Genomic DNA, 27,384 nt, shown 5'->3' on the forward strand with positions numbered 1-27,384 from the left:
ATGCACAAAGCCTTGCATTATGGGATTGCCTCAAATATACAATATTTTTACATAGCTTACAAATAATGGAAATAAAGAAGAAAGGCCTAGGGTTAGAGCTGCCAAAAGAATGAGAGGAAAAGCCTGATAAACATACAAACCAGGGCAAGAAAAAATGCTTGTATACAAAGAATGGGGACTAAATTTCAGGTGCTAATCTACACTTCTGGGTATATCTAAGGCTACCGAATATATGTACAAGGGTGACTGGACATAATATATTGCCACCCCATGAGTAAAGCAAACTTCAAAACGAATTGGATGGTGTTATATATGAAGAGGAGGAAGCCTCAGAAAGCAGTACAGAAGAGTCTGAAGACTCAACAGCTTTTTCAAGGTCAAATAGAGGTTTCAGTCTTCTCTCCACCTCATTACTTTGTAGCTTAGCCTCCTCAAGAATCATAGACAAAGCATTCTTGCAAGATTCCTCGTCCCTGAATGCTAGGGTCCATCTCCCATCAACCAAAGCTTTTGTCTTCACTTTTCCATAGGCACTAGATTTAACGGGATCCAGAAACGGTAAAGTGGATGGTCTGATCCGCAAGTGTAACCATCTCGAATGCTTATCATCAATTCTGGGCTGAAGGCAGAAAACGATTAAGCATTCACATGATCACATCATCTTCATAAAGCTCAAAATTATGGATGTATCAACAAACTGTCAATATTCAAATCCATCTTATCTTGCCTGTGAACTAATTGGAACTGTGAAAGTTTTACACACATAAAACATCTGTGCCATAAAGTTTAAATGAACAAGCATAAATTCAAAATGAAAAGGCAGCATGGAAGCCCGGCCACCAAAAATAAAAATAAAAATGCAAGGAGACATTGAAGTTATACTTACATTGGAACCAGCCAATGGTGCAGAAACACGAACGACTCCAAAATGCTGCTTCAGGGGTGATTCCTCAGCAAGCACAAGCCAGCCTGATGCTCCCATGGACAATGCTAGAAAGGAAAAATGACGTTCTTTACCCCTTTCAAATGCAATTCTACAAGGCACAGCATCAACTGCAAATGGCAGAGACCAGAAGATGAACCACAAAGTGTGTGTAACTCTTAGATAAAATAGTATAACTAAAAACATCCGCTGAGATAAAAACGATATTCTGTAAGTTGAACACAAAGGTATACATAAAATGAAAACATCAGTCTTTAGCATTGGTAGAGAATCTATTGAGTGGCATCACTGTGGAGCCTCACCCTTTGCACATCAATTGATGGAATCATTTACGAAACAAAATCATTCAGAAAAATATAATCACAATTAAGCATGAAAATCTCCAAAATTTCCTTTGATGAATGAAGTAATACAGTCTAAATCTAGGCTCATAAACATCAAATAGCATTGTGTATAAACCACACAAAAACAAATCTGAGAGAACTATCATTTTATTGATACCATATCATTTTTGTAAAACCCCACCATTTTACTAAATTCAGGAAGCCCAATAAATCTTGATGTGTGCCATCCTAGTAATCCTAACTGTCCCTACATATCCCGTATCATTTAACAGGGTATTAATGAGTTCATGATAGAAAACTGACCAAGCCTTAATTCAATGCCAGGCTTCGGTCCTGAAGCATCTAAACAAGCAGTTTTGGCACGAGAGCTTTCAGGAGAACTGGCTGGTGGACAAATAGGAGGTTGGTCGGGCAAAGCTCTACCAAGGGAGAATAATTGAAGTTGATGTAGAAGTACAAATACCTAAATTTGAAAGAAATTAGCAACAGAAACAATGAATTACGAATCTTCATAAAGTGTTAACAAAGCCAAATGCATAATTTGTATAAATTTATTAAAACTCTAGTTTTCCTCAAGATTTAAACGTCGATGATGGAGACAGAAATCCAGTGAGAAATAATGTTTAACTAACTCTAACTGAAATTTCAAAAGCTTGACTAGAAGAGATGGATATTAAAAAGTACAAACACAAACCTTCACCGATTCGCACATTCTTTCACCATCAGTAAACGATGATTCAGCTGCAATAGCATCTGAAGTACAACAGTTACATCAATTCAAAAAGGCAGTGGAAAAATTCAATGAAGAAACAAGAAACTTTTCAGAAAGCATTAATTAAAAATCAACCAATTTATGAACAGTTCTCATTCTTACTGTCAGAGCAGTACTTCTGTGGTGGCAAGAGAATTGACTTGGGCTCTTTCCGAGGAGACGAAGCCTCAATTGCTACAAGTAGAAAATTTCATTGCGCAAACACATCATCAAAACATTTAACATACCAACTCAACAGTCAGAACATCAAACTTACAGTAAATACCTCTTTTGCATTTCTTCCACTCATCACAAAGGACTGTTATGAGTAGATCAGACCAGACTCCTCTAATTTCTTCTTGAAGAGGATAAGTACAGTTCTTGTATGAATCCTGTGTAAGAAAAACAAGAAAAGTAATAAATTATTTGTTGAAGATGGAATGTAAAACGATGGTCCACAGATGTAATGAGAAGGCAAAGCCACCATTTTCTTGTGTCATTTTATTATTTTCCAGTCCTAGAATTAGATTTTTTTTTAATTATATTTGACAAAATGGAAGCGATAGAAAGACAATAGATCATTTTTCTCTTGAATCATTGAACACCACAAGGAAGAAAAACAAAGAAATTCTCATTTATTGAAAACTCAATAATAAGTTTGATAATGACTCAAGGTGAAATAAGGTTCAATACAAGCCATTATATATAGGCTGCAAATTCTAAACCCTAGACAGAAATCCAAAAGTTACTAGAACGCCCTAAAAGAGAAATAAACAAAGCAAAAGAAACAAAATGAACACCCTAGTATTAAAATAACGAAAATTACTAAACCTTGAAAATAAAGAAACTTTCTAATAGTCCTAAAGAAGGAAATAAATAAATAAAAAAGAAAATATAACAAAAGCTAAAGCAAAAATCCCTAGCAGACACTTACATGTTGGATGTAACTTGTCCTAGAACAGCCCTCTACAACTCTCCATTTCTTTGAAACAAGGACCAATGTCAGAATGCCTTCTCTATATTCTATGCTCTCATTTAGAACAAATTTTGGATGTGATAATGAATGTTCATTTAATACATATTTTGGGAGTAACTGAACTTGCAATAGACCAGTTTATATTTGTTGGAATCTTACACTTATTCCCTGTAAATCTTATAACTTAGAAAGGTAACAAATATGTTCCATTGAGATTTCAACTTAATGAAACTGGACATTATAGTGAATTGTTTTCTCCCGTAAGTTTTGGACCATGTAGCAGAAGTGGCTCTTTTATACTTTCTTTTCTAATGTTTTGTCTTTAGTTAAAAAAATCAGGGATCAACTATGTTTCCCAGTAGAAAGAAATAGATCTCCATATTGACCTTTTATCTCTGTTTCTTGAGAAGGGGTGAAGTTGTGGGTTGAATTACGTATTAGCATACAAGTTTTATTTAGCTATCATTAGTTTTATGGTTAGTGTTTTTCATAAGTTTCTTACAGTTAAATAAGCATAAAATATGCACTTGCCCATAGTCGTGTATTCTGTCTCTCTTTTATTGTGAAGTTAGACATGCACCCAATAATTTTTAGCATTAATAACTTTTTTGGTACCTAGGTTTTGAGGTTTTTTAATTTTCTCCCTAGGTTTTAAAACATGACAAAACTAATACCTCAGATTTTGGAAAATACTGAATCACCACCTGAACCACCCCCAGACCGGCCTTGGGGGTGGCTAAACTGGGGGTGGCCGGAGAATTTTTCAAACTGAAGGTGGTGATTCGGTCTTTTTCAAAATCTGAGGTACTAGTTTTGTCATGTTTTAAAACTTATGGGGGAAAATTAAAAAACCTCAAAACGCAGGTACCAAAAAAGTTATTAACCCTAATTTTTAACCTATGACCACACCCTCTATCCCATTCTCAAGGGAGTCTGTGATCTTAATGTCCTGGTCAACTTGGTACTTTCTTGATGTAATGACTTATTAATTTTGAAATGCCATATTTTCAGTTCAAACTGTAAATTCTGGGTTCTCTGATATAACAAAAAAAATCAGACTGATCTTTGGGCCATTTTTTGTGGGCTTAAGCTCACTTGGCAGCAGTGATCCCTTCAACTTACCGAGGCAGAGTCTAAGGTAATCTTAACCAGATACATCCACTGTGCCTCCGACCTGAATCCAGTGTACAGAGAGCAGCTGCTGGTGTACCACCATCAGCACACACACAATAGAAAATTCCTCAGCTGATTGGTTGTCTAACTTTAGGAACAACATGCACGAAGGCCAGAAGTACTGTACTACAAAGTCATTTAATCATATTTGCAATTCTACCCTCTGCCAAAAGAACTGACAACTCTTGGCACTCAACATAACCTCATCCATTGCATCGCAAAATTAGCAATGCAGAGCATTTTACAAAGGTTGATATGAAATGTATATCACATGAACAGCACCCAAAATAATACCTATTGTTCTATACCATTAATGGTATCCAAATAAATTACATGAAACAAAAATTAGTTTGGAATGTAGTATCTCAAAATATTACTTTAGGTGCTCTTCATTTAAATAATCAAATTTCAAATAACAATATACCAAATAAAACCTACTTGAGGATCCATATATCTAACAGGTAAAGACACTATGTCTTACATCTGCAAACCTACATCATTTGCTGAGTTACTTAAGTTGCTAGCTATCAATTGATGATGTCACTCTGTCAAAAACTACTGAGTTCTATTAATAAAATAAAAAATAAAAAATAAAATAAAAAATAAAAAAGAAAGAAGAGAAGAAGATGCCTTGAGATTCCGAAAAACCCAATGGTATCATCAGGAGTTTTAACTTACTTTCAGCAATTTAAGATGATGGCTGTTAAATTCAGCCTCACTATAAGGGAACAACTGCCGCAAAAGCCAACCACCATCCCACAATGCCTCTGCAGATATAGTTGAACAGCAAAATAGGTTGACCAGCGCATCGAGCACCTAAAATAGATATTCCTTTAGAAAAAATATAATTCAAGTTTGAACTGACAAAAATTCAAAATCTCTTAACTTGGACAAAAATGCATCTAAACCATTTCTAGAAACTAAGTAAATATCAGAAGCAAGCAAACCCACCATCCATATCATAGGAGCTTCTTTAGACAAAATAAACTTCAATAGCACTCTGTATGGTGGCCTATATGTGCACCCTGGTCAAGGTGAGAGCTAGGGGTAGCAATGGGGCAGAGTGGGTTGGTTTCTCCATCCTCATACCCAAGCTCCGCAACTTAAAGCCTCCCTCCTTACCCGCCCCCAGTTCGGAGTGGCATAAAGTAGTGATCTAATCCACTTACTAAATAAAATTTTCAATACCCATCCATCATAATGGAAAACAACAAATTGAAGATCGGGACAAAGACATCTACCTCCTAATCATGAACCGCTCTAACAAAGCTTATGTTCCACTTATTGGAGCCACCAGAAAGCTCCAAGTAAGCCGCTACGGAAGTATTCTTTGCACAAGCAATACCATATAACTCTGGAAAGGCCTCCTAAGGGCCTTGCCTTCATACGGCAGATCATGCCAAAATCTAACCTTGGAGCCATCTCTCACCTCAAATCTAGTATGACTTGAAAACATCCCCTAAACCCTCATAATATTCTTCCATAAACCCACTCCCCACAACCCAAGAGGCTCACACCATCCACCACACGAACTGCCAAATTTAGAGTCCACCATAACTCTCTACTAAGCCTCTCTCTCATGCACAATAGCCATTTTTCTAAAAGAGTACAATTTGTTAAAGTGTCGGTTAAATGATTAAATTTACCTCTTCCTATGAGCTTAAGCTTGTGGGACAAGTGATAATTTAACATAGTATCAAAGCTAGAGGTCCTAAGTTCGAACCATGACTTCTTCATTTACCTCCTATTTCAATTAAATATTTCACGTTTTGGGCCTCACCTATTAAAAGGGAGTTTAAGCCCACACTTGAGGGGGGAGTGTAAAGTGTTGACTAAATGGTTAAATTTACCTCTTCCTATCAGCTTAAGCTTGTAGAACAAGTGATAATTTAACACAATTAAACTTCAGCAAGTTCCGAACCCCCAACCCTCCCTCAAAGATTGGAAAACAAACCTTGGACTAGCTTACCAAATGAAATTTCACCTAACCCACCCTATAAAAAATTTTGATGAAGCTTCTCTATGCAGTTTACAACACCCGTAGGGAGAGGGAAGAGGGAAATGAATACGTAGGCAAATTGTAAAGTGTTCTCTTTATTATAAGGGTAACCCTACCACCCTTAGACAAGTACACCATTTTCTAACTAGCCAATCGACGCTCTTATCATTTTAATAACACCTTCCCAAATAGACTTGGCCTTATAGCCCCCAACGGAAGATCAAGATACTTCAAAGGCAAAGAAGAAACCCCACAGCCCAAAATGATAGCCAACCCATCCACATTATCAACTTTACCCACAAGAACCAATCCTGACTTAGCTAGATTAATCTTCAAACCTAAGACAACTTCGAAACATAAAAATAAAGCACACAAATAGCGAAGGTGGTTAGGCTTAGCCTCATAAAAAAACCAAAGTATCATTTGTAAACAATAGATGTAAAATGTTAACCACATCAGAGTGCCTAAACCCCACAGAAAAGCATGAGAAAAATCCCCCATTAAAAGTTGCAGAAAGCATTCTACTTAAGACCTCCATAACAATAACAAAAAGAAAAGATGACAAAGGATCTCCATGTCTCAAACTATGGGAGCAACAACAGAAACCAGATGGATTGCCATTCACCAGAACAGAAAAGCACATCGAAGAAATACAAGGCGCTATCCAAGAACGCCATTTCTCCACAAAATCACACCTCCTCAACAAGTAAGAAATTCCAATTGACATGATCATAAGCCTTCTCAATATCCAGTTTGTAAAGCACCCCTGGCTCACCAGACCTAATTCTACTATCCACATATTCATTTTCAATGAGAACAAAATCAAGGATTTAACTTGAACAAAAGCATTATGGGGCTTCAAAATAATCTTCTCCACAACCCTTCTCAACCTATTGGCAAAGACTTCGACAATAATCTTATAAACTTCAATCACAAGACCAAAGGCTGGATGCCCTTAAAATCAATAGCCCCGAATTTCTTCATAATGAGAGCAATGAAGGTAGCATTTTGACAACCTAAGGAGGTTGTATGTTCAATTTACTACACACGGAAGACATCATAAATCTTCCTTGTCACGACCTCCCTTAATATCACAATACACTGAACACACCAATCTCTTCAATTCACAGTTTCCTCTATTAGCCGACTTCACACTCAAATCTAGACCACTCACACCATTTTGATGTCAACTAGCTTCAATCACAATGAACAAAGCTAACAATTGATCCTCAAAACCTTCACATGACTGCCCAACTACATGACAAAATTTTACTCTCTCAACCACCCACTTTGAAGACACTAAATAAGGCCCTCCTTATTCCTCGACTACAGCAAGTGGATGAATATTCAGAAGCTCACTTCACTTACTCTCCTCATTTGTACAAAGTCACCATGGCCAAAGATGGACCAGACACATCCCCACAACAGAACAAACCTTTATCAACCTCAAACCCATCTCTCCATTCACACAGACACAGTTTACCCTCATCCCCTATAAAAATTCCAACCATCAAAACCTCCTTCCCTCACCCCATTTTCCAACAACACCAGAGGATTCCCATAACATAATTTCAAAATGGGCCTTTTTCTCTTTTGTCCACCATCTACAACCTGATGCAAATATTAATCACCCAAGTGAGAATCGACCCTCTAAACTGAAAAACTCTCCTAAAGCATCCCCACTTCCAAGGACCCATTCACCCCCAAACCTTTCCCTTCATTGATATCTCCTGGACCACCGTCAGATGCAAAACCCGATGAACTCCCCTTTGTAACAACAACCCACTCTCCTGTCCGAACTCCTTCCCCACCGGCATCAAATATTCCCTCAGTCTTGTCTGAGAAAGACCCAAACATTCCGGTTGTTCCTTTCGATCTCATCCGAACAAATACCAAGCTTGCCAAAACTCCAACATTGACTCCCTCCCCGCCAACATCAATAATAGTTCAGACGTCAACGGAAAATGTTGTCGGAGCATTTGGGTCTTTTATGGACAAGACTAAAGGATTCCTTGTGCAGCTCATTCTCCTCACCTTTTTCTTTCAATCACTTATCTAAATGATACATTTCACTCGAGTAATTCTATTTAGTAGACTCGTGTATGACTGTCATATAATTGAGATGACGTGTCAATAAAAATCAGCCCTTTTTTTTTTTTACAAGTGTTGGTCTAAGGGCTAATTTTTACTGCCGCGTCATCCAGTTGTATGGTAGTTGTAGAGGAATCTACTAAATAGCATTACTCTATTTCACCCCTTTATTTATGCACTTAAAATGTACTTCTTTTTAAGGTATGTCTTTAGACAGCTTTCGGAGTTTTTAGCTTTATGTACTTCTTTCAGATTCTCTTATATACTTCTTGTATACTTTGGTTGCGCCCTTTTGCGCTTTGACTATATATACATTACTTATCAAAAAAAAAAAAAAAAAAACCTTGGGCTTTTTCCTCTTTTGGGTGAAATCTACCCTTTCTCAAGGCATCTCTTTTTTTTAATTAATTTCATTACTCATTCTCATTCTTATTGAGTAGGTCCTGCTAAGGACACAACTCAGCTAAAATAAATGTGTCAAGGCACTAATAAAAGCCTCAAGCATAGAACTCTCATTGCGTGCACCCTTTATGGGGGTTCATGAAGCCAAAAAAGAAGAAGGCACCAGAGGATTTTCGCTTCACTTCCCATGACAAGACGCTCATAAAAAAAAATTGAAAACCATGGTTATCCACAAGCATGTAAGGGAAGATGTGAATTTTATTAGCTCGAGCAACAACTTCATTGGGCACTTCACACAACAGCAATCAGAAAGTAAAATACCTCACCTATAATTTATAGCTTGAATAACAATAGACCCAAAAAAAAGAAAAAGAAAAAAGAGAACTCTTAGGTTATATTGATTTTTAACAAAAAAGAAATTAAAAACAAGATGAACAAAGTCAGTGCTAGACACATAAAAGTACCTGAAATCTATGTACACGAGAGCTTGCACCCACTTCTGAAGAAGAGGACGACACTCCATACTGCTCCTATTAGATATAGAAGAAACGAAAAAATTTAACCAACTTGTCAAGCCAAGAAAAAGGTAAGCAACAAGGACACTTGAGACAAGCTAAAATTTTCCCGACAAGAACAGAACATAATGAAACAATGAGATTCAAAAATCTGTAATTATGAAGTCTTATAATTATCAAGAAGTTTTGCCCAATCTGAAGCCATTAACTAATCAATCACTATTACACATAGAGCCCCACAATTATCAATCTAACAATTAGCAAAACAAAAACAAAACAGATTAAATGTTATAATTCATGTAGACTTTAGCAGGCATAGCTCTCCCTTGAATTATTCCTCTCACAAGCTAGCAAGATAGGAAGTTCTCATTCCTTTTGTGAAAATATAGCACTCTGTCAAGTGGCAAAAGATGCGGGCAGTGGACTGAGAAAGAAAGTAGATAAAGCTTCTCAAATTATCCACCTGAGGAAAAGGTAAGAGCATAAAATATTTTCTTTTGCGCTTTTCTTGAAGATGTGTTAAATTCAAACTCAGCCATATGGGCAAGAAATTTGCGGTTCCTTAATGACATAACTTCATGTATGACTTTATACAGCTACTTTAAAAGGTACTTTACTTCTATTCTTAGGGTTTAACTATGTTACCAATAGATTAACATTCCCCATTGTGGAAAAGGACTTTGAAGGGTGGTTGGAGAGGAAGAGAGAGTGTGAGGGAAATTGCATTATTACCTTAAGCTTTTGCAGATAACCATCAAGCTCACTACCAATACCATCTCTCATTGTGCTATCCTCTGAAGAAAAGAGTTGTTCTTCATCTAAGCCCTCACCAACCAAAGCTTGCTGCAGAAATATGACAAAGAAAGTATGCTATTTCAATTAACCAAGAAATCAACACGACACAATCTCTTTCTAAAGCTTAGAATGAAGAAAAGCAGAATATTCAGTTGATAATAGGACCGGTGAAAATAATATTATCATCATCTCAGAGTCGATGCCTAGTTATTATTATGACTAAGCAATAGATGACCAATAATGCACTAAAAGGAGAAATAAAATTTAAAAAAATGGAAGAAACTTTACTACAAGAACAAGAACAAACACATAAGTGGAAATCAATAAGTACAAATTTACAGCATCATTGAGCCATGCACAACCCAAACTTTTGGACAGCAGCATACAAACTTCTAAGTGAAAGTGCAAATGGAACTGATACAGGCAAGCACGTAGCAATCCTCTGGAAAAAGTTAGATTGCAAAAAATGAAAAAAGTAGGAAGTTTAGAAATATTCCCGGATTTAATATGAACTTGCAATCAGTTTTTTTTTAATAAGCAATTCATTTCATTGTAAGCACAGCGGGGTGCAACCCTAGTACATAGGATGTATACAAAGATAGTTCCCACTAAAGACTAAAAAAAGAACAAAAATCCATGATCTTCAAAACATCTTGCATTCCACTCTTTCCATGTGGTATTCTCCACACAGCTAGAACTGAACGACTACCCACTAAACGGCTATTCTCCACACTATTCCATGCCACTCTCAGTATATACAGGTTTTAAGTTACATCTGGTGAATTGATCGAATATATCTCCTACGAAAATTTCAACGGGGTTAGGGGTGAAAAATATGATTTAGTTTAATCGAGCCCTTTTGAGTCAGTGGTTGTAGAGGTTAGCTACAGAATTAGAGCCAAGGAATAGTTGTGATGCTGTCTGAATGACAAGGAGCAGCATCTGTTCATCTGCCCTGATTGCAGGGACTGACTAGGCAATCCTGCATCAATGGAGTCACTCACTCCCCATTCTACTGGTTCAATGGTAATCATGCCAATAATGCCACCTGAAGTTGATAAACAAATAAGACATGTAATATACTAGGCTGTGGGGATATTTTGCAATTCATTCCCCCATCGTAAAAGGGGACATTATTCATTTGGGAACAATTCATGAGGCCTGAATCCTCTGTGCTTTTAATGAATTTGCATTACTAATAAAAAATAAAATAAAATCATGAGGCCTGAATCAATGCAGGTTTGATGGCACGTTTTACAGGATTTTACATGAGTAAAAAGTGATTTTGGGTGTGGCTTGTTTTTGTGTTGGGTTATCTTTGCCCAAAATCAACCGGCCCTCATCATTAGTGAGCATTTCACAAAGAAGAAGACGGAAGGATGGAAAAGAAGGAAGGATTAAGATTTTCGATTGTTTGTCGAGTGGAAATAGGGAAGGAGAGGGGGTTGGTGGAAATTCCCCATCCAGACCCTTTTATTACACTCCCTTACCCCCATGCCTCTTTTGTTATCTCTTTCTTCAAGTAGAAAAGCCATCACACTTCTCCCTCTCCAACGTATCCTCATAAACTTATTTATAGAACACTTCATCATATGAACGTCCATGAGAATACTTTGATATTACAAACAAAGAGTATGGCATTTGTGGGTCCTTAATCATGCAAAAAATGAGTAACAAAACCGGGCAACCGTACAGTTTGCCAGCATATGGTCGCCAAAATAACATCAGTTCATTCACAAAGAAAATGGAACCAACCAATCTTGTTAAAGCATTAGAACACATTCCAAAAATTATTGATTATTAAATTTCACAACATACCCGTAACACATTTTTTTTAATAAAAGTTACGTACCAGTAAGAGTTTCTTATGCTGTCTGCGTTGAGGAAGAATTCCAAGACCATCTAGCACTGACTCATCCAGTTCTACAGAAGTAATACTCAATAAGTAAACAGCAAAAGAAGCAATGGTGAAGAAAGCAGCATTTCAGTAAGATAACCTTTTGTTTGCAACAAGGTAGCCTGCACTCCCAAGGAACCCAATACCAGTATATCGTCCCCACTTGTAAGGTAAGAAAGCAAAGCCTCCCTACAAATATCACAGGTATCATAATGAAAAGTATACAAGACAGCATGGAGTGAGATAATGGGCTCTGTAATATACCAGAATAGAAACAAAGAAAGCTTGTAGACTAAAGAATGTAATTCTGGTCATGACTGAAAAAGGTGCACGAAAGAGGTAGGAAGGTTAAGGCAAAGCTAAGAGAAGCCATTGTTCCCCATCTCAGATCAACATATATACAGCTATGTGATAAAAAATTAAAAATTAAAAAGAATCTCCTACAGAACCCTCAATCTCAGCCAAGCCAAATTCTTGTACAAAATGACCATGGCATCTCCACATTTTTTCTTTCAAAAAATTGTTAAATAATTCCAATATGATTCTGTTAGCAACCATAATTACCACTTTCCCCATTATGGCCACCAGAAAATACATAATAAACTTTATTAAAACCGTATCTATAAAGTTCTATTTTGGCAATAACAGGGCACAGCATCCTATCACTGGAAGACCAGTCATATTTCATATCACTAATTTCAAGATGCCTTAACAATCTACTTTTCTTGGGCAGTTCACAAGAAAGCTTTCATCATCAACTATTGTCCAACTTAAAGTGACAAAGTTGTTAAAATTTTACTTAAAGATGCGCTTTTTTTTTTTAGTTAAAGTGACAAATTAATTAAAAATTTTACTTAAAGATACCCTGACTAAATCTCCGGACACCATGTAAAGCGCACCCTCCACACGAGCTAGGTAAAGCTCAGGCTTTTGCCCACGGGCATTGGTCCAGTGAATTGTTTGAACTCAAGGGGATCGAAGCTTATACCTAATACTTCATGAGGCACCAGGGCCAAGTGACTTACCATTCAAGCAACCCCTTAGGTTTAAAAGATAGAAAGCACAGGTAACCATGTGACCAAAAAAACAGCAAGTGAACTCTATGTTTGACTTATTTCTTGTTCTCTTTCTACCTTTTAATTAGTAGACTCGAAATAAGATGCAATGGAGGATCAACCAAAAACACTAAATTAGGACCACAGCCAAAGAAGTAAAACGAATTAAGTAAAAATTAGAAACTCTATGTTTGACCTTTCACAGGCTCATGCCTCCTTCCCAGAAGGAAAATCCAAAACCATGGAAGATCAACTGTTCTTAATATGGCACACAACAAAAACAAATTTTATTATCAACCAACTTGAGAAACACAAGCTGGTAGAAACTATCCTTTTTTTTTTTTTTTATAAAAGCAGATATCTGGTTTAGTTATTTCCATGGATAAATAACCCACAAGCGTGTTAGAAGGCATCTTCTAAGCTTCCAAAATCCTGTTTTCACCTTTTGTTTCTAATTCACAATCTTCTTATAGAATAAGCAAGAACAGAACTTTAATCATGTTTTTTTATTTACCCATGCTAGTACACTCATACGATGTTTAAAGGTCTGTGATAGACTCGGTAGTTTACATCCATTACTCTCTTGCTCTACCTCATTCATACGGGGAAAAATTAGAGAGAGAGTCTAGATATTATGTCTTTGCTAAGTTGGGAGGAACCAGTCTATCCACTATTGAATTTTCAGGATACCAACCAGTGGTATAATTCTAGCGTATGGTCCAAACAAATGCTAACTTAGGAAAATTCTTTAAGATATTTACCAGGAAGAACAAAGAACTAGCCACCCACCCACCCCCCCTTCTGAGCTTCTTCCTGGCAAGTTTAACAAATATCAATGACAAAATGACAGCAACAGCAACACTATCATCCACATAACCATCATCAAGCAATTCAGCTGATCATGGGTGGAGTTCGCCATCTATCATTTTTTTCACTTAACTTGGCCTCTTAATTTTCAAATGCTAGCAGAGCATTTCCCTCTTGCAATGCCAAGGGTCCTTGTACCAAATAGCATCTCCTTCCATCACAAATAACAGGGCATCATTATTAACAAGTATATTAGTGGCAATAAACCTGCAAGTATAGAGATTGCACAAACAGTGACTTATTGACAATGTATTATTTTATAGAACTTCAGCAAAAGTTATCTTCTGGTATAAGAGGGAAGAGAAGTCAAGCTTCCTTGAGAAACAGCACTTTCCAAACACATCACAAAGTAAATAGTCTAGGCTGATTTTATAACCCTTTATTGGTTGCAAGTTAATGTAGTAGGGGAGAACAAAGTGTGCTGGGCCTTTAAAGTAAAAACAAAGTTTGAGGTAAGTCTTCTTATAAGACAGTGACGCCATGGACGGATTTAGGACCAAGAAAATTTGAAGAGAAAGGTCACTTCAAAGGTGGACTTTCAGTTGAGTAAGTGATCTAGAGAGGATATTTGATGCAGGGTCTTTCTAAATAAGCACCAACTAAGAGCTTTTTTATAAGATTTGCTTGATTACCTATCAAAGAAAAAAGTATGGATCTTGGAACTGGTTCAAATATCCAACAATATAGCTAAAAGTGATTAGGGTATTAAGTATTTGCCAGTTGAAAATGATCTCAAAGTGATTAGAGTGATGTAGAGGTTGCATCCCTGCCCTTGAAGAATCTTGGCCTTCCGTTAGGGGCATCCTATAAGGCCAAGCCAAACATATATGGGTCAGTGTTATTGAGAAGATCAAACATCAGTTGGCTAGCTGGAAAAGGTTGTATTTGTCTAAGGGTAGTAGGATTACCCTTATCAAGAGCACCCTATCCAACTTACCTAGGTACCTCATGTCCCTCTTTCCTCTCCCTATGATTGTTGCAAACCGTATTGAGAAGCTCCAACGTGATTTCTTATGGTGTGGGCTAGGTGAAGAGTTAATATATCACTTGGTGAGTTAGCCTAAAGTTTGCACACCGATCTCTGAGGGAAGGTTGGGGATTAGAAACTTGATGAGGCTTAATCATGCTCTCCTAGGTAAATGGCTTTGCTACTATGGGCTTAAGAGAGATGCTTGGTGTAAAGCGGTGGTGGACTCTAAATAAGGAAGTTCATGGGAAGGGTGGTGTTCTAGTGACCCTGTTGGAACGTATAGGGTAGGTTTATGGAAGAATATTAAGAGGTCTTGGGGAAAGTCTTGTAGTCACACTAGATTTGAGGTAAGAGATGGCTCTAAGGTTAGATTCCGGCACGATCTTAGATGTGGGAATATGGCCCTTAAGGATGTATTTCCAGTTTCATTTAGTATTGCTTGCGCAAAAGATGCTCCTATTGCAGCTCACGTGGCATTTTCTGGATGTTTCATTCAATAGAACGTTAGCTTTGCTAGAGCAGCTCAAGATTGGGAAGTAAATGCCTTTGCCTCATTCTTTAGAATGTTGTATTTAGTAAGAATGAGACGGGAAGGAAAAGATAAGTTGTGGTGGGTCCCTTCCAATAGAGGGTTGTTTGGAGTTAAATACTTCTATGGGGTTATGGGTTGTCAAAATGGCTTATGTTTCCCTTGGAAGAGTGTTTGGAGTACTAAGGTTCTATTAAGAGTGGCCTTTTTTGTCTAATCGGCGGCCCTAAGAAAGATCCTTACCATGGACAATCTCCAAAAGTGGAGCGTAATTGTGGTTGATAAGTGTTGTATGTGCAAAAAGAATGGGGAGTCTGTGGACTATCTTCTTTTTCATTGTGAGGTTGCTTGTGCCATTTAAAATGTTTTCTTCAATCGATTTGGATTGTCTTGTGTTATGCCTAGATGAGTTATCAATTTGTATGCTTGTTGATAGACTATCGGCAGCACTCAGAGTACTGATGTGTGGAAGATAGTGCATTCATGCCTTTTGTAGTGTCTATAAAGGGAAAGGAACAATAGAAGTTTTGAGGACTACGAGAGGAATTTGGAGAGATTAAGTCTTTATTTTTCAACACTTTGCAATTTTGGACAGCTGCTTATGTTTTCTCCTTTCGTAATTAGTTATCATATTTTTTTGTTCTTTTTGGCTTTTCTTGTATACTTCATGTGTACATGAAGCGTCTTATGCTTTTATTGATATCTCAATTACTTATAAAAAATAAAATAAAACAAATAAAAAAAATAAAAATAGAGTAATGTAAAGAAGAATCAATGTAGTCAAAGGTAAGCCGAGTGCTTGCCTAGGCACTCGGGCAAGGAAAGGGTTATTTACAACAATTCAGATAAGGCCACTTTACTAAGGTGCCAGGTCAAGCACCTCAGCTGAGGCTGCAGGTGCTGAAAACAAGCACCGTGTTGAACTAATGGCACTGTTCTTAGGTTTACTTAAACAGCCCACCATTTAAGCAAATCCCTTTTTTTTTTCTTTTTTTTTCTTTTTTTGATAAGTAATGTTGTATATACCAAAAAGCGCAAAGGGGCGCAACCCTAGTACACAAGGTGTATAGAAGAGAACGCCTAAAAAGAAGAAGAAAAAAGAACAAGAAAATTGGGAAAGTGAATCACTAACGGAGCTAAATAAGCAGCTGTCCAAATGAATAGGAAGAAGAAAAAAAAAAAAAAAACTTAAGCTCCTCCAAAGACCTCTCAAGATCCTCAAAACATCTCTTTGACCATTTAAGCAAATCCCTAACATGGACACCTCATCTAGTTGTACCCTACCTTCCTGATTAACAACATAACTGTACAAGACTTGTGACAATAACAAGTACCACAACATTTTTGTCTCACTCTCTCGCTATACATGATGGAAACAAAGAAGAAAAGGAATTACGAAAAAGGAAAAAAGGAAACCAGCAACAAAGTTAAAAGAGGAAACAACTTTTTATCGTCCTAATCCCAGTGACTATATTTAGGCCAATAGTTCCAAATTAACGCGTAGCCCAACATAAGGAAGAACTTCAAAAACCATTTATATGCAAGAAAAGACATAAGCTTAAACTTCACGTATGCTAGATTGAAAAACTATACACAATATTTGTTATGCAAGCATAATGTTCGTGCAACAAGAAGATATTATTTGTAGCATGAAAAGTTGCCTATCAAATTTTCAGAGGAAATCATGGTGAAGAATAGTGTCATTAAAGAGTCACTCCTCTAACGAATATCCTATTCAAGAAATCCATGAAATTCACCATATAATAGCAAGAGAAATAAAATCTAAAATTAGCAGTGATTAATATGAATATCTTACCTCAAAGCCAAATGTGAACCAGTACTATCATTTTGAGTTATAACAACTTCTGGATGAATATGTGAAGGGCTAGATAATTCTGGTACATTAACTCTTAAGCATGCAATATCAACCTCAGTTAGAATCTCATTTCCTGGAGGTTGGCTTTCATGAATAAAACCAGGACCAGGCATATGACCATTGATTTTAACTTCAGAATTTGGTGTGAAGGCCTCCAGCGGAAAGAAAAGAGCAGCAGCAATGGTATTTGCTAAATCTTTGATTTTGACAATGCGCAAGATGCAGCAAATTAAATACAGAGCAGTCACAGCACCAACTCGTATTTCCTGGATTTACAATCCACCAAATGTTAAATAGGAACAAATTGCATTTATACAATGAATATGCTGAAAAATTATTAAAATTTTATATCAAAAATCCCAGCAAAAATAGTGTCACTAAAATAAAAGGATAAGTGAAGGAAAGAACTGTTAAATATTAATTAAATTATTAAATTCTTCATTCCTATCATCTTAAGTTTTTGGGACAATTAATAATTTAACATGGTGTTAGACTCAAGGTCCTAAATTCGAGTCTTGACTCCACAATTTACCCCTATTTCAGTTAAATATTTCACATGTTAGGCCTCACTTGTTGAGGGAAATTTTTTTTTTTTCGACTACTACTACTCTCCCTGTCACAATGTGGAAAGTTTAACCCACACATGAGGGGGAGTGTTAAAATATTAAATAAATAATTAGATTCACCTTCCCTTCCTCCCCCTTCACCCTCTTTCTCTTGAAATTTTTTTTAAAAAAAAAGGGGACAAAGAGAATCAATTAGAGAGGGCAAAAGTTACATACACTAACAGGTTCTATCCTTAGAGAAGGAAGAAGTAACGGAAATATCAAAAGCTGCAAAATGTTGTCTGTTATTAGCCTTCCAACATCAGGAATCCCAGCAGAAATAACATCACTAAAATAGTAGAGATTGTCCTCAATATCATCTACAGAGGCAAGAATTGTAGAGGTTGAGTCGTGCCCTGGGTTTCTGTCTCAGTAACCAAAAGATACATTTTAGGGGAAAAAAAGCATATTCTGCTCATTGTTACAATCAGAAAAATTATTCTAGTTCTTACTTCACAGCATCAGTAACCAATCCTTTTAGAGCGATGCACTGCTTCCGGAAAAATGTAACCAAGTTTGAAAAATATTCCGTATGAATGCCACTGGTCACATATCTATTTACACTATCATCTCCAACTGAAAAATGACAAAAACTATATTAACATTAAATTTTTTTGCTAAACATAACCGCAAAAAGGGTTAAAAGAAAGAAAGACAAACGAAAATGAACACAGACAGAATAATACGAACTCACCATGATAAACATTAAGTGTCAAAGCACGTACTGCAGTGCGGACCATGTTCTCCTCATGAAAAGCAAATTGTATTGCCTCAGCATACAGTGGAAATGAAACAACTTCATCCTAGATGCATGAAAGGGAACAGAATAATTCAAATAACAATACACGCAGAGAACAGATTAATTTCTGGCTATTAAATCAAATTTATCAACTTTTGAAAGAGAATATCAAGTCAAAAGAATAGAACAATACATTTTGAGTCTTCACAAGCAGAGAAATTGTATCCTTGTTCAGCTTCCCACTTATTGCTCTTCACAAACAATAAAATATGCAATTAAAATACCAGTCAACAGAAGTATGTCAAGTAATACAATGGTTGCAAATTAACAATATAGATAAAGGAAGATCGTCAATTATCATCAGAACAACTAAAATATTTGAAAACAAACCTTAAGAAGGATATGTAGTAAGACAACAACTCTTCATTCCGGAAGTCAAATGAATAAGTTATAAGGTAGTTCATGTATTCATTACTGAACATATAGTCTGCAAAAATTTCCAATAGGCTATACCATTAAATCCATCCAACTTGTTATAACTTATGACTAACTAGAGAAACTAAGTAACTCCAAACTTAGGTTCTTTCTTTAAAAACCAACTTACATATAGCACGTTCGCTTTTTAGGTTCTGGATCATAATGCTCAACGTCTGCAGCAGCTGAAGTGAAATGATCACAGTTCTGCTTATCTTTAGTATACGTACAAACTCCCTCATGACTTGCTTCTCCATGAAAAATCTGCCCAGAACCAGTCTCACATAAAATTACTGACACTAACACATGTATATCAAGGAACACTAAGCATTGAGAAGTCTCACTCAAAAAAGGTTGAGTCATGCTGGTCACCATATGTTATCAATTCCGCTATTGACCTCAGCGCTTCAATAACAAAATCCTTCAGGAAGGAGCACAATATGTAACAATAGGTACATCAACAAAAACAACAGCAATGAAAACATTCAGCTAAAGTAGGGCACACAAAATAGATATATAAGTTTACCTTGTTAACTTCATTAACAATTTGAGCTTTTGCCAGCTGCTCAGTTAAATACCTGCACTTAGACTTAAATTAGTTGAAGAAGGTTTAAAAGAAGATAAAATATTCACTAAAACTACCAGATATCGTATGTTTTCAATTAAGTTTTAAGATGACCCGGTACCCATGAAGTAAAAGAACTGTGATCAGAATGGCTTGCAAGGAAAAGAAATAAACATCAACATGAATTGAAGAGAAGATATTATTGAAGGGAAAATCTGTAATCTGTGGTGTACCATTATACATCACACATATTTCCTTTGTTAACGAGCATTGGCTCACATATCAATTCAATTTAATCATCTTTTTCAACCTCATACTAGCAAGCATGTTCCATTCCAGAAAAAGACAAGTTTGGACAGCTAACGTAAATTCTTTGTTCAAGGAATTTTAGATCTCAAGGTTCAACCATAAGCAAAATCTGCTGTGAGTTCCATATCAAAGAAAGGTCTTTAACATCATATGGAGTACATATCCTACTTTAGTTCTTACCCACCACAAGCACTCGTCTAGAGAGCACACACCTTGTGAGTAAGGTGAACAAACCATTTGACACAACAAGCATTGGGCACAGCTTAGACACATGTTTGGACATGTTCAATATCAAGCATGTCTCACGCATTTCTATAAACCAGGCCATTCCAAAAAAACATGTAGAAATCTTTATAGCTATTATTTGAATGGCAAGATTTTTATCAGATTTAAAAATAAAAATCAAAGAGTAGAAAACCTGATTTGATTTCATAGGTACCCAACTTCAAAGAGAAATAAAGTGAGAACAGAAGCAAAAGAAAGTGTTATGGAATCCTTCAACGTCAAGAGTCAACTAAGATACTACTTATCAAAAAAAAAAAAAAAAAAAGAGTCAACTAAGATACTAATACTTTATTTATTGAATACATTCAGATTTCAATGCGAATGGTATACGTAATCTAAATACATATATACAATGTGCTTTCCCCCCATATCCATGTCCTACTTTTTTAAAATTATATGTTTCAGAATGACCATGTTCTTTCCCATATTCAGAGTCCATATCCTTCCTTCCTAGATAGTAATTTTCATAATCTGAAAAATCCAAATTACCTTACAAATTAGGTGATGCTTGACATTCTATAGTTCGCTCACAGGACAATGTGGTTTATATCATTCTTGCTAATTGCTAGATTAGGATAAATTATATTTAATCTGTTGGGTATTTGATTTAAAAGATATGAATATGTTTATCTTGTTAGAAGATGTGTTTGAATTGAACTGTGTAACATTCCTTTTTTAATAATTTTTTGATAAATAGCATTCCTTTATAACACTGTGTGGGGGGGACTAATTTAAGAAAATACCCTACCACTTATTTTTACTTGCACTAATCAAGAAAATTCAAGGACAGCTTGGGATTTCCAAATAACTGATAATATAGAGCAGATTCTCACTAATCTGCAAAGGGATAAAGACGTCTCTATCTTAAAAACAAAGAAAGATGAAGCCAAGAAAAGTAGAGAAGAAGATAGTGCAGCATTGATACAAAGCTTTTTTAGAAATCATGTTTCTACATACCACTTTTTTTAAGAGATTAGTTGTTTTTTTTCTCATTTGTTTTGAGAATGCATGTATCAACAAAAAAATTCTTCATCGCTAAGCCCTACTAGCAAAGATGCCAGTAACAACTAGCCAAACATGACAAGAATCCCATTCAGACAATGAACCAAGAATCATTTTTTTATTTTTTATTTAGGCAAATCCTCTTTCATCATGGTGGAGATATGCTTGCAAGCTCTTGTACACAACTTTTTTTTATATAAGTATTTGAGATATCATTAAAAGTGTAAGACACCTCCAAGTCCACATGAAGTATACTAGAGAAAACACAAACTAAATAGAAGAGGTTACCCCTAGTTCAGAAGACAATAAAACCAAAAGAATCATTTCTTTTATTTTTTTATGTTGGCAAATCCTCTTTCATCCTGGTGGAGGCATGCTTGCAAGCTCTTGTACACAACTCTTTTTTTATATAAGTAACTGAGATATCATTAAAAGCGTAAGGCGCTCCCAAGTACACAAGAAGTACACTACATAAAACACATAGCTGGAGAAAAAAGAACAAATAAATCATGATAACTAAGCATCAAGAATTGCAGCTGTCCAAATATACAGAGTATTGAAAAATAGAGACTTAAGCTCCTCCAATGTCCTCTCACGGTCCTCAAAACTTTTGTCATTCATTTCCCTCCATAGACACACAAAAGGCACAAAGGCACCATCTTCCACACAACAGCACTCCGAGTATTGCCGGCAATCCTCCAACAAGCACAAGTTAATAACTCTTCTAGGAAAAACCGAAGACAGCCCAAAGCAACCCAAAAAAACATTCCATAAGGCACAAGCAACCTCACAATGGAAAAAAAGATGGTCATAAACTCCTCATTCCTTTTACATATACAGCACCTATCAACCACAATAACATGTCGCTTCCTAAAATTCTCCATGGTATGGACCTTTCCTATGACTATCAACCAAGCAAAAAAAGCCGCCCTCAAAAGAACCTTAGTTGCCAAACACTCTTCCAAGGGAAAATAAAGCCATTATTACAACCCAGGACACAATAGAAGGATCTAACATCGAACAACCCTCTTTTGGAGAGACCCTACCAAAGCTTGTATTCACATTCCCGTTGTACTCTAATTGAATACAACACCTTGAAGAATGAGGCAAAGACATCCACCTCTCAATCATGAGCCGCTCTTGTACACAACTTGCAAACAGCTTGCACATTGTTACAAACCATTTGATAGGTTCCCATTCCTGTTCATAATTTTAATTCATCAAGGCAATGTGAAACAGACAAAACTATTCTATTTCTTTTTTTATATATAAGTAAATTAATTTCATTAAGCACAGAGGGGCGCAACCCTAATACATAGAAAATATAAAAGAGAAACCCCCTATTAGTGAGAAAAAGAAAAGAAAAAAAAAAAAAAAACTCTCCTATTTCTTGTAAGTAGAAAAGACAGCATTTTAACAAGACTAACAGTTTTGTCCAGTCATCTTTAGATCTAGAAAAGACAGTATTCTATATTTCAAATTTGTTCTATGGAGAAATTCCAAAACAGGTGCAGCATTCCCTTAAACTATCTAAACCCCATTTTTCTCTCCTTTAAAGACTTACCAACATCGTTAACCCAATGTGGAGCAGCAATTCTTCTCACCATACAACACTTACTGTTAACATTACAACCTTGATCCAGTCAACCCATTCGCCTCACACTCTAATAAATTTCAACATAAGCTTACAGTTTGCAAGGTGTAGCAGCAAAATTCTGTAAATGAACCGAGTCAAAAGTGCAATTAAAACCAAAAGAATGCTTTAGTATAGTCCTGGAATGGGTCAAAAAGTTCCAAGTTTAAACTTTGGTATGGAAAGCCCTTCAATGAACAACAACACACTCTCTTTGAATGGTAACTGGCACACAGAATCAGAGGGTCTTGAACTCAATGACTATCACTCTAGTCACTCAGCTAAAGGGCGACACACAAAATGCTTCCACTGAAAACTCGAAGTCTATCACTTGCTTTAGCACGCACCAACAAGCTTGAAAAATTCCAGTATGTCCAAGAAAGTTATATGATACAATATACACATCTGCTACTTGTTCACGCTATTTCACTTGTAGGCAGTGTTAAGCTAAAAGTTTAAAGTTCTATCTCCCCTACAATTTCAACGAAGCCAAATGGAGCAATGGTGTGTGTGATAGTGACAGATACAACCCCACAATTTCAACGAAGCCAAATGCTTATTAATAATCCCACCACCCAATATAAAACCCAACAAATTGGTTTTGGTCTTCAGTGACAATAAATTCAATACGAATTGACCCCATAAGTCCAAAACTCAAAATTCTCACACCACACTAGAATTGATCCGCGCGAAGGTGGAACACACCGTCTAGCACGCAATTACCCTAACTGCTATCAATTAAGCGACAGAAAACCCGAAAACTCAACAAATTTGAATAGAATTACGAAAACAATAGAGATTAAACGGACCTGAGTTCGTCTAAGGAGAACCGATCCCTGGATCTCCAGAAGGAAAGCCACATGGTTGGGGCAATCAGAATCCTGGGCTGAGCTCACTGGAAGTCATGCTCGGCCCCAATCGGGAAGCAATTGCTGATCCGAAGATTAAGAATTACTCCAATTTGATCGGAGCAGCTTCGGAAAACAAGCTGAACAATGTGGAGATACGAGTGGGAGCGTAGGGTTTGCTTTATCGTGATCGGGCAAAAAGTGTAGTTGGGAGGGAATGAGAGCGAAGAAAATACCGTGAGGAATTGGCGGAAGGGACAAGAGAGAAGGCAGCGATGGAGGTGGAGCTGGCGGTGCGGGGAACGGGAACGGGCTGCTTGGCTCGGGTTGAAGTTGGTCTGGGCGACCTGTACTGGGTTTATTGGATTGAGACCACAAATTTAAGCCCGACCCATGAACCAGGACTTCAACTTCTTGCCAGCTGCCACTTGTTAAACCAAGCGTTCTTCCAAAAATCCCTAAACACCTTTAAAATTCCAAAAGCCCATATAAACAAAAAAGTTATAAAACTGCCGGTTGTAATTAGTTTGAATGACCGATAATTGTCGGTTATAAAATAATCACTAATCGCGTAAGCGGAGCGGTTGCGATTATTAAAATTTAATAATCACCTTAGGCGATTGTGATTAGATGTTTTAATCAATAACCGCTAACTACAACCGCTTGTACACCCCTACCTAGGCTTGTACATTTTTATTTGTTCTCACATGTGGTTCAAATTCTATCATAAATGGTATCTGACTTACAAAAAAAATACCAATTTAGTACCTTTGTTAGGTTCCGTCACACGTGTCATCACATAGAAATGCCCCATGTCCTAAAAAATAATAATAATAAATTAATTAATTAAATAAATTAATTAAAAAAAAAAAAAAACTAAAAACTAAAAACTAAAACCTAAACCATTAAAAAGAATTTTGAAAAATTATGGGGTGGCTGGGCTGCCCCATTTTGGTCATTGGGGGTGGCCTCCACCCTCAGGCCGACCGTAGGGGGTGGTTCGGCCACCCCATAAATTTTCCAAAAAAAAAAAAAAATTCGCATTTAGTTTTTTAATTTTTTTTTTTTTTTAGACACATGGCATTCCGTTAGTTTTTGGTAACGGAGGTATTAAGTTGGTATTTTTCCGTAAGTCATGTACCATTTGTGATAGGATTTGAACCCCAAGTGAAAAAAAAGAGAAGCGAACTTAATTACTAAAAATGTAATTAACCCAAAACAAAAAAACAAGCGTCTATGTTCAAAATAAATAAAAACAGTAAAATGTTATTTTAGTCCTCGAATTATGCTTCAGATTTCAATTTTGTGTATAAACCAAAACTTATTTCACAATTTAATCCTTGACATCTCAACATTTTTCTTCTTTTTCTTTTTTCGTTCTATTCATCTCAGTATTATTCTTTCTTGCATGGACAAATGTTTGTTTACAAGTCTTTATATTTACTTTCAAGTATTGATATATATCACATCATCATCTCACTATATTGATGTGGTATTGTCAATCTATCTTTAAATTAATTCTTATTAAAAAAAATTATTAGTAAATTGGCAAAGTCACGTCAATATAATAGAATAGTGGTGAGATATTAATGTGGTATATAATATTACTCATTATTAATATGAAACGTTTTAGACCAGGTATTTTATCCCGCTAAGGAATTCCTCTCTCTTCTCCTTTCACTTGTCAAGCGAAGACAGTTTGATGTAGATTGGCAAGTCTCGTCTACAGTCTGTCCGGAAGGGACTCAACCCGAGAGTCTTTTCTGGAGTCACTACAAAAATGGTGTGAATTTTTGACGTGTCAATGGTATAGACACGTCAAAAATCACTTTCGACGTGGGGTTTTTGACGTTTTTCAACGGTTAAAAAGGGGGTGTCAAAAATTTCAGATTTTTTACGTGTCTACAGTGCCACGTCAAAAGTTTTTGACGTTTAAACATAGGCACGTCAAAAAGATAATTTTTGACGTGGCAAAACTGACACGTCAAAAAGTTTTTGACATGTCAAAAACTTATGCAGTATTTTTTGACGTGTCACCCCGTTTGACATGTCAAAAAACATCTATATATATATATATTTTTTTTTATATTGAAATATTGAAATAATTCCTGATTATAATATTTCCTAATTACAATATTCTAATACAATAAATCAAATTCCAATATTCCAATATTCCAATATTTCTAATATCCAATACATAATCCAATCAATAATCGATATACATAATCCAATAATCCAATAATCCAATCCATTAATCCACATATTCTAATACATAATCCACATAATCCAAAACCCAATACAATATCAAATATCTAATACATAATCCAATATCTAATACATAATCCAATCAATAATCCACATAATCAATAATCAAATCCATTATTCCCTTACCCCCTGTCAAGTGGTCAAATACCAAACCCGGAGGGTGGTGCTGGTTATTACGGCACACCTTACAGGGGCAGTGAATTTTTCCATCAGGGATTCTACAGTTCCTAACTGCAAAGTCCACGAATGATCTACACCCGTCTCTGTATTCCCTCGTACCCCTAAACTTTGTCATCAAACTCTTGTCCATAGCTTTTGTTACTGGAACCGTAACTGAATAAAATAAATTTTAGTTAGTTAGTTAGATGTTATTATCTGTTTTTTGTGTTTTTCTTTAAGTACATCGTTTCAAATTTTTGTTTATTTTTAACAAAGAAACACATACATTGAGTATTAATTATAACATCTACATAATCTAAAATTGCAAAACCTAAACAAAATTAAGGTCCACAATTAAAAAACATTTGACATGCCACATGGGGACCGTAGATAAAATATATGTGGCTATCTTATGAGCTATCTATTTTTTTGTTCTCATTTTTTATGACATTTACATAATCTAAAGTTGTAAGACCTAAATTAATTTTTTTATATATAGGGACCCTAAATAAATTAGTTATAGGTAGCTAGTTAGGTTAAATGTTGGTTTTCTTTTTTCCATTTATTATAACATTTTGTTGTTCCTTACTTTCTTTTTATATCTTAGCATTTACGAATGTATTCTAAATTTACAAAATCTAATCATTAATTAGCGACCAAAATAGATATGCATTTCTCATTTGTCACGATAACGTGCAAAAGCATAACCTACACAAAATATGGGTCTAAATATAAATACAAATTAATGTTCAAAAAAATTATTTCAAACTATGAGGGTACGTAATTTTGCATGCATGCACGCAAATACATTAAACAATATTTTCACCATAAACAAAACATATATGTAAAACAAGTATACTTGTTTGAAATTAATTAATTAATTAGCTAACATGTAAAAAGAATTTGCTAATATAACTACAACAACAATATATAATGGCAATAATTAATTACCTAACAAGTAATACACTGTAAATTGCATATTTATATAATTTATTTATATATATAAATAAATAAATAAATTAGTTTATATATATAATCAATACACTACAAAAAAAAAGGCCATTTCTTCACGTGGCAAACAGTAATATTTTTTTGGCACGTCAGTAAATGCTGACGTGTCAAAAGTAGCACATCAACAAATTATTTACTGACGTGTTAAAAGTTACACGTCAACATTTACTGACGTGTTGAAAACAACACGTCAGTATTTCCTGACGTATTATAATTGACACGTCAGTAAATTTGAACCAAATTTAATCTGACATCATTTTAAAATTAATAAATAATTGATTGATTATTTACTGACGTGTCAAATAC

General features: G+C 35.7%; 1 protein-coding gene and 1 pseudogene across 2 annotated transcripts; one reads left to right on the forward strand and one right to left on the reverse strand.

Moving 5' to 3' along the window:
* Positions 1–23,980, reverse strand: LOC132189395 (protein TRANSPARENT TESTA 9). Of its 2 annotated transcripts, XM_059604128.1 has the most exons (21): positions 23,605–23,980; positions 19,528–19,579; positions 19,346–19,422; positions 19,132–19,265; positions 18,918–19,014; positions 18,721–18,778; positions 18,483–18,591; positions 18,241–18,364; positions 17,966–18,152; positions 17,124–17,449; positions 11,987–12,075; positions 11,842–11,912; positions 9,927–10,037; positions 9,144–9,209; positions 4,866–5,003; positions 2,325–2,430; positions 2,162–2,233; positions 1,982–2,040; positions 1,591–1,750; positions 887–1,053; positions 1–619 (listed from the first exon to the last, which is right to left on the reverse strand). In XM_059604128.1, the coding sequence occupies exons 1-21, from the start codon at positions 23,655–23,657 to the stop codon at positions 287–289; spliced, it is 2,589 nt and encodes an 862-aa protein (XP_059460111.1). In that variant the 5' UTR covers positions 23,658–23,980; the 3' UTR covers positions 1–286. The 2 variants fall into 2 exon arrangements, with proteins under 2 accessions (XP_059460111.1, XP_059460112.1); XM_059604129.1 differs by lacking the exon at positions 23,605–23,980 and having other exon boundaries at positions 19,346–19,406; positions 19,528–19,558.
* Positions 23,919–27,384, forward strand: part of LOC132190950 (uncharacterized) — a 24,427-nt pseudogene continuing 20,961 nt past the window's right edge.

The sequence above is a fragment of the Corylus avellana genome, chromosome ca8 (assembly GCF_901000735.1).
Source record: "Corylus avellana chromosome ca8, CavTom2PMs-1.0".
Taxonomy (NCBI): Eukaryota; Viridiplantae; Streptophyta; class Magnoliopsida; order Fagales; family Betulaceae; genus Corylus; species Corylus avellana.

What these genes read in the sequence shown, in the direction of transcription:
- LOC132189395 (XM_059604128.1), bottom strand. Translation starts at nt 23,657, where the DNA reads ATGTGGCTTTCCTTCTGGAGATCCAGGGATCGGTTCTCCTTAGACGAA. An exon ending in TTGTTAATGAAGTTAACAAG is followed by an intron (nt 19,423 to 19,527) that starts GTAAACTTATAT and finishes TCCTTCCTGAAG; the next exon opens with GATTTTGTTATTGAAGCGCT. An exon ending in GTGGAAGAAATGCAAAAGAG is followed by an intron (nt 2,234 to 2,324) that starts GTATTTACTGTA and finishes TTCTACTTGTAG; the next exon opens with CAATTGAGGCTTCGTCTCCT.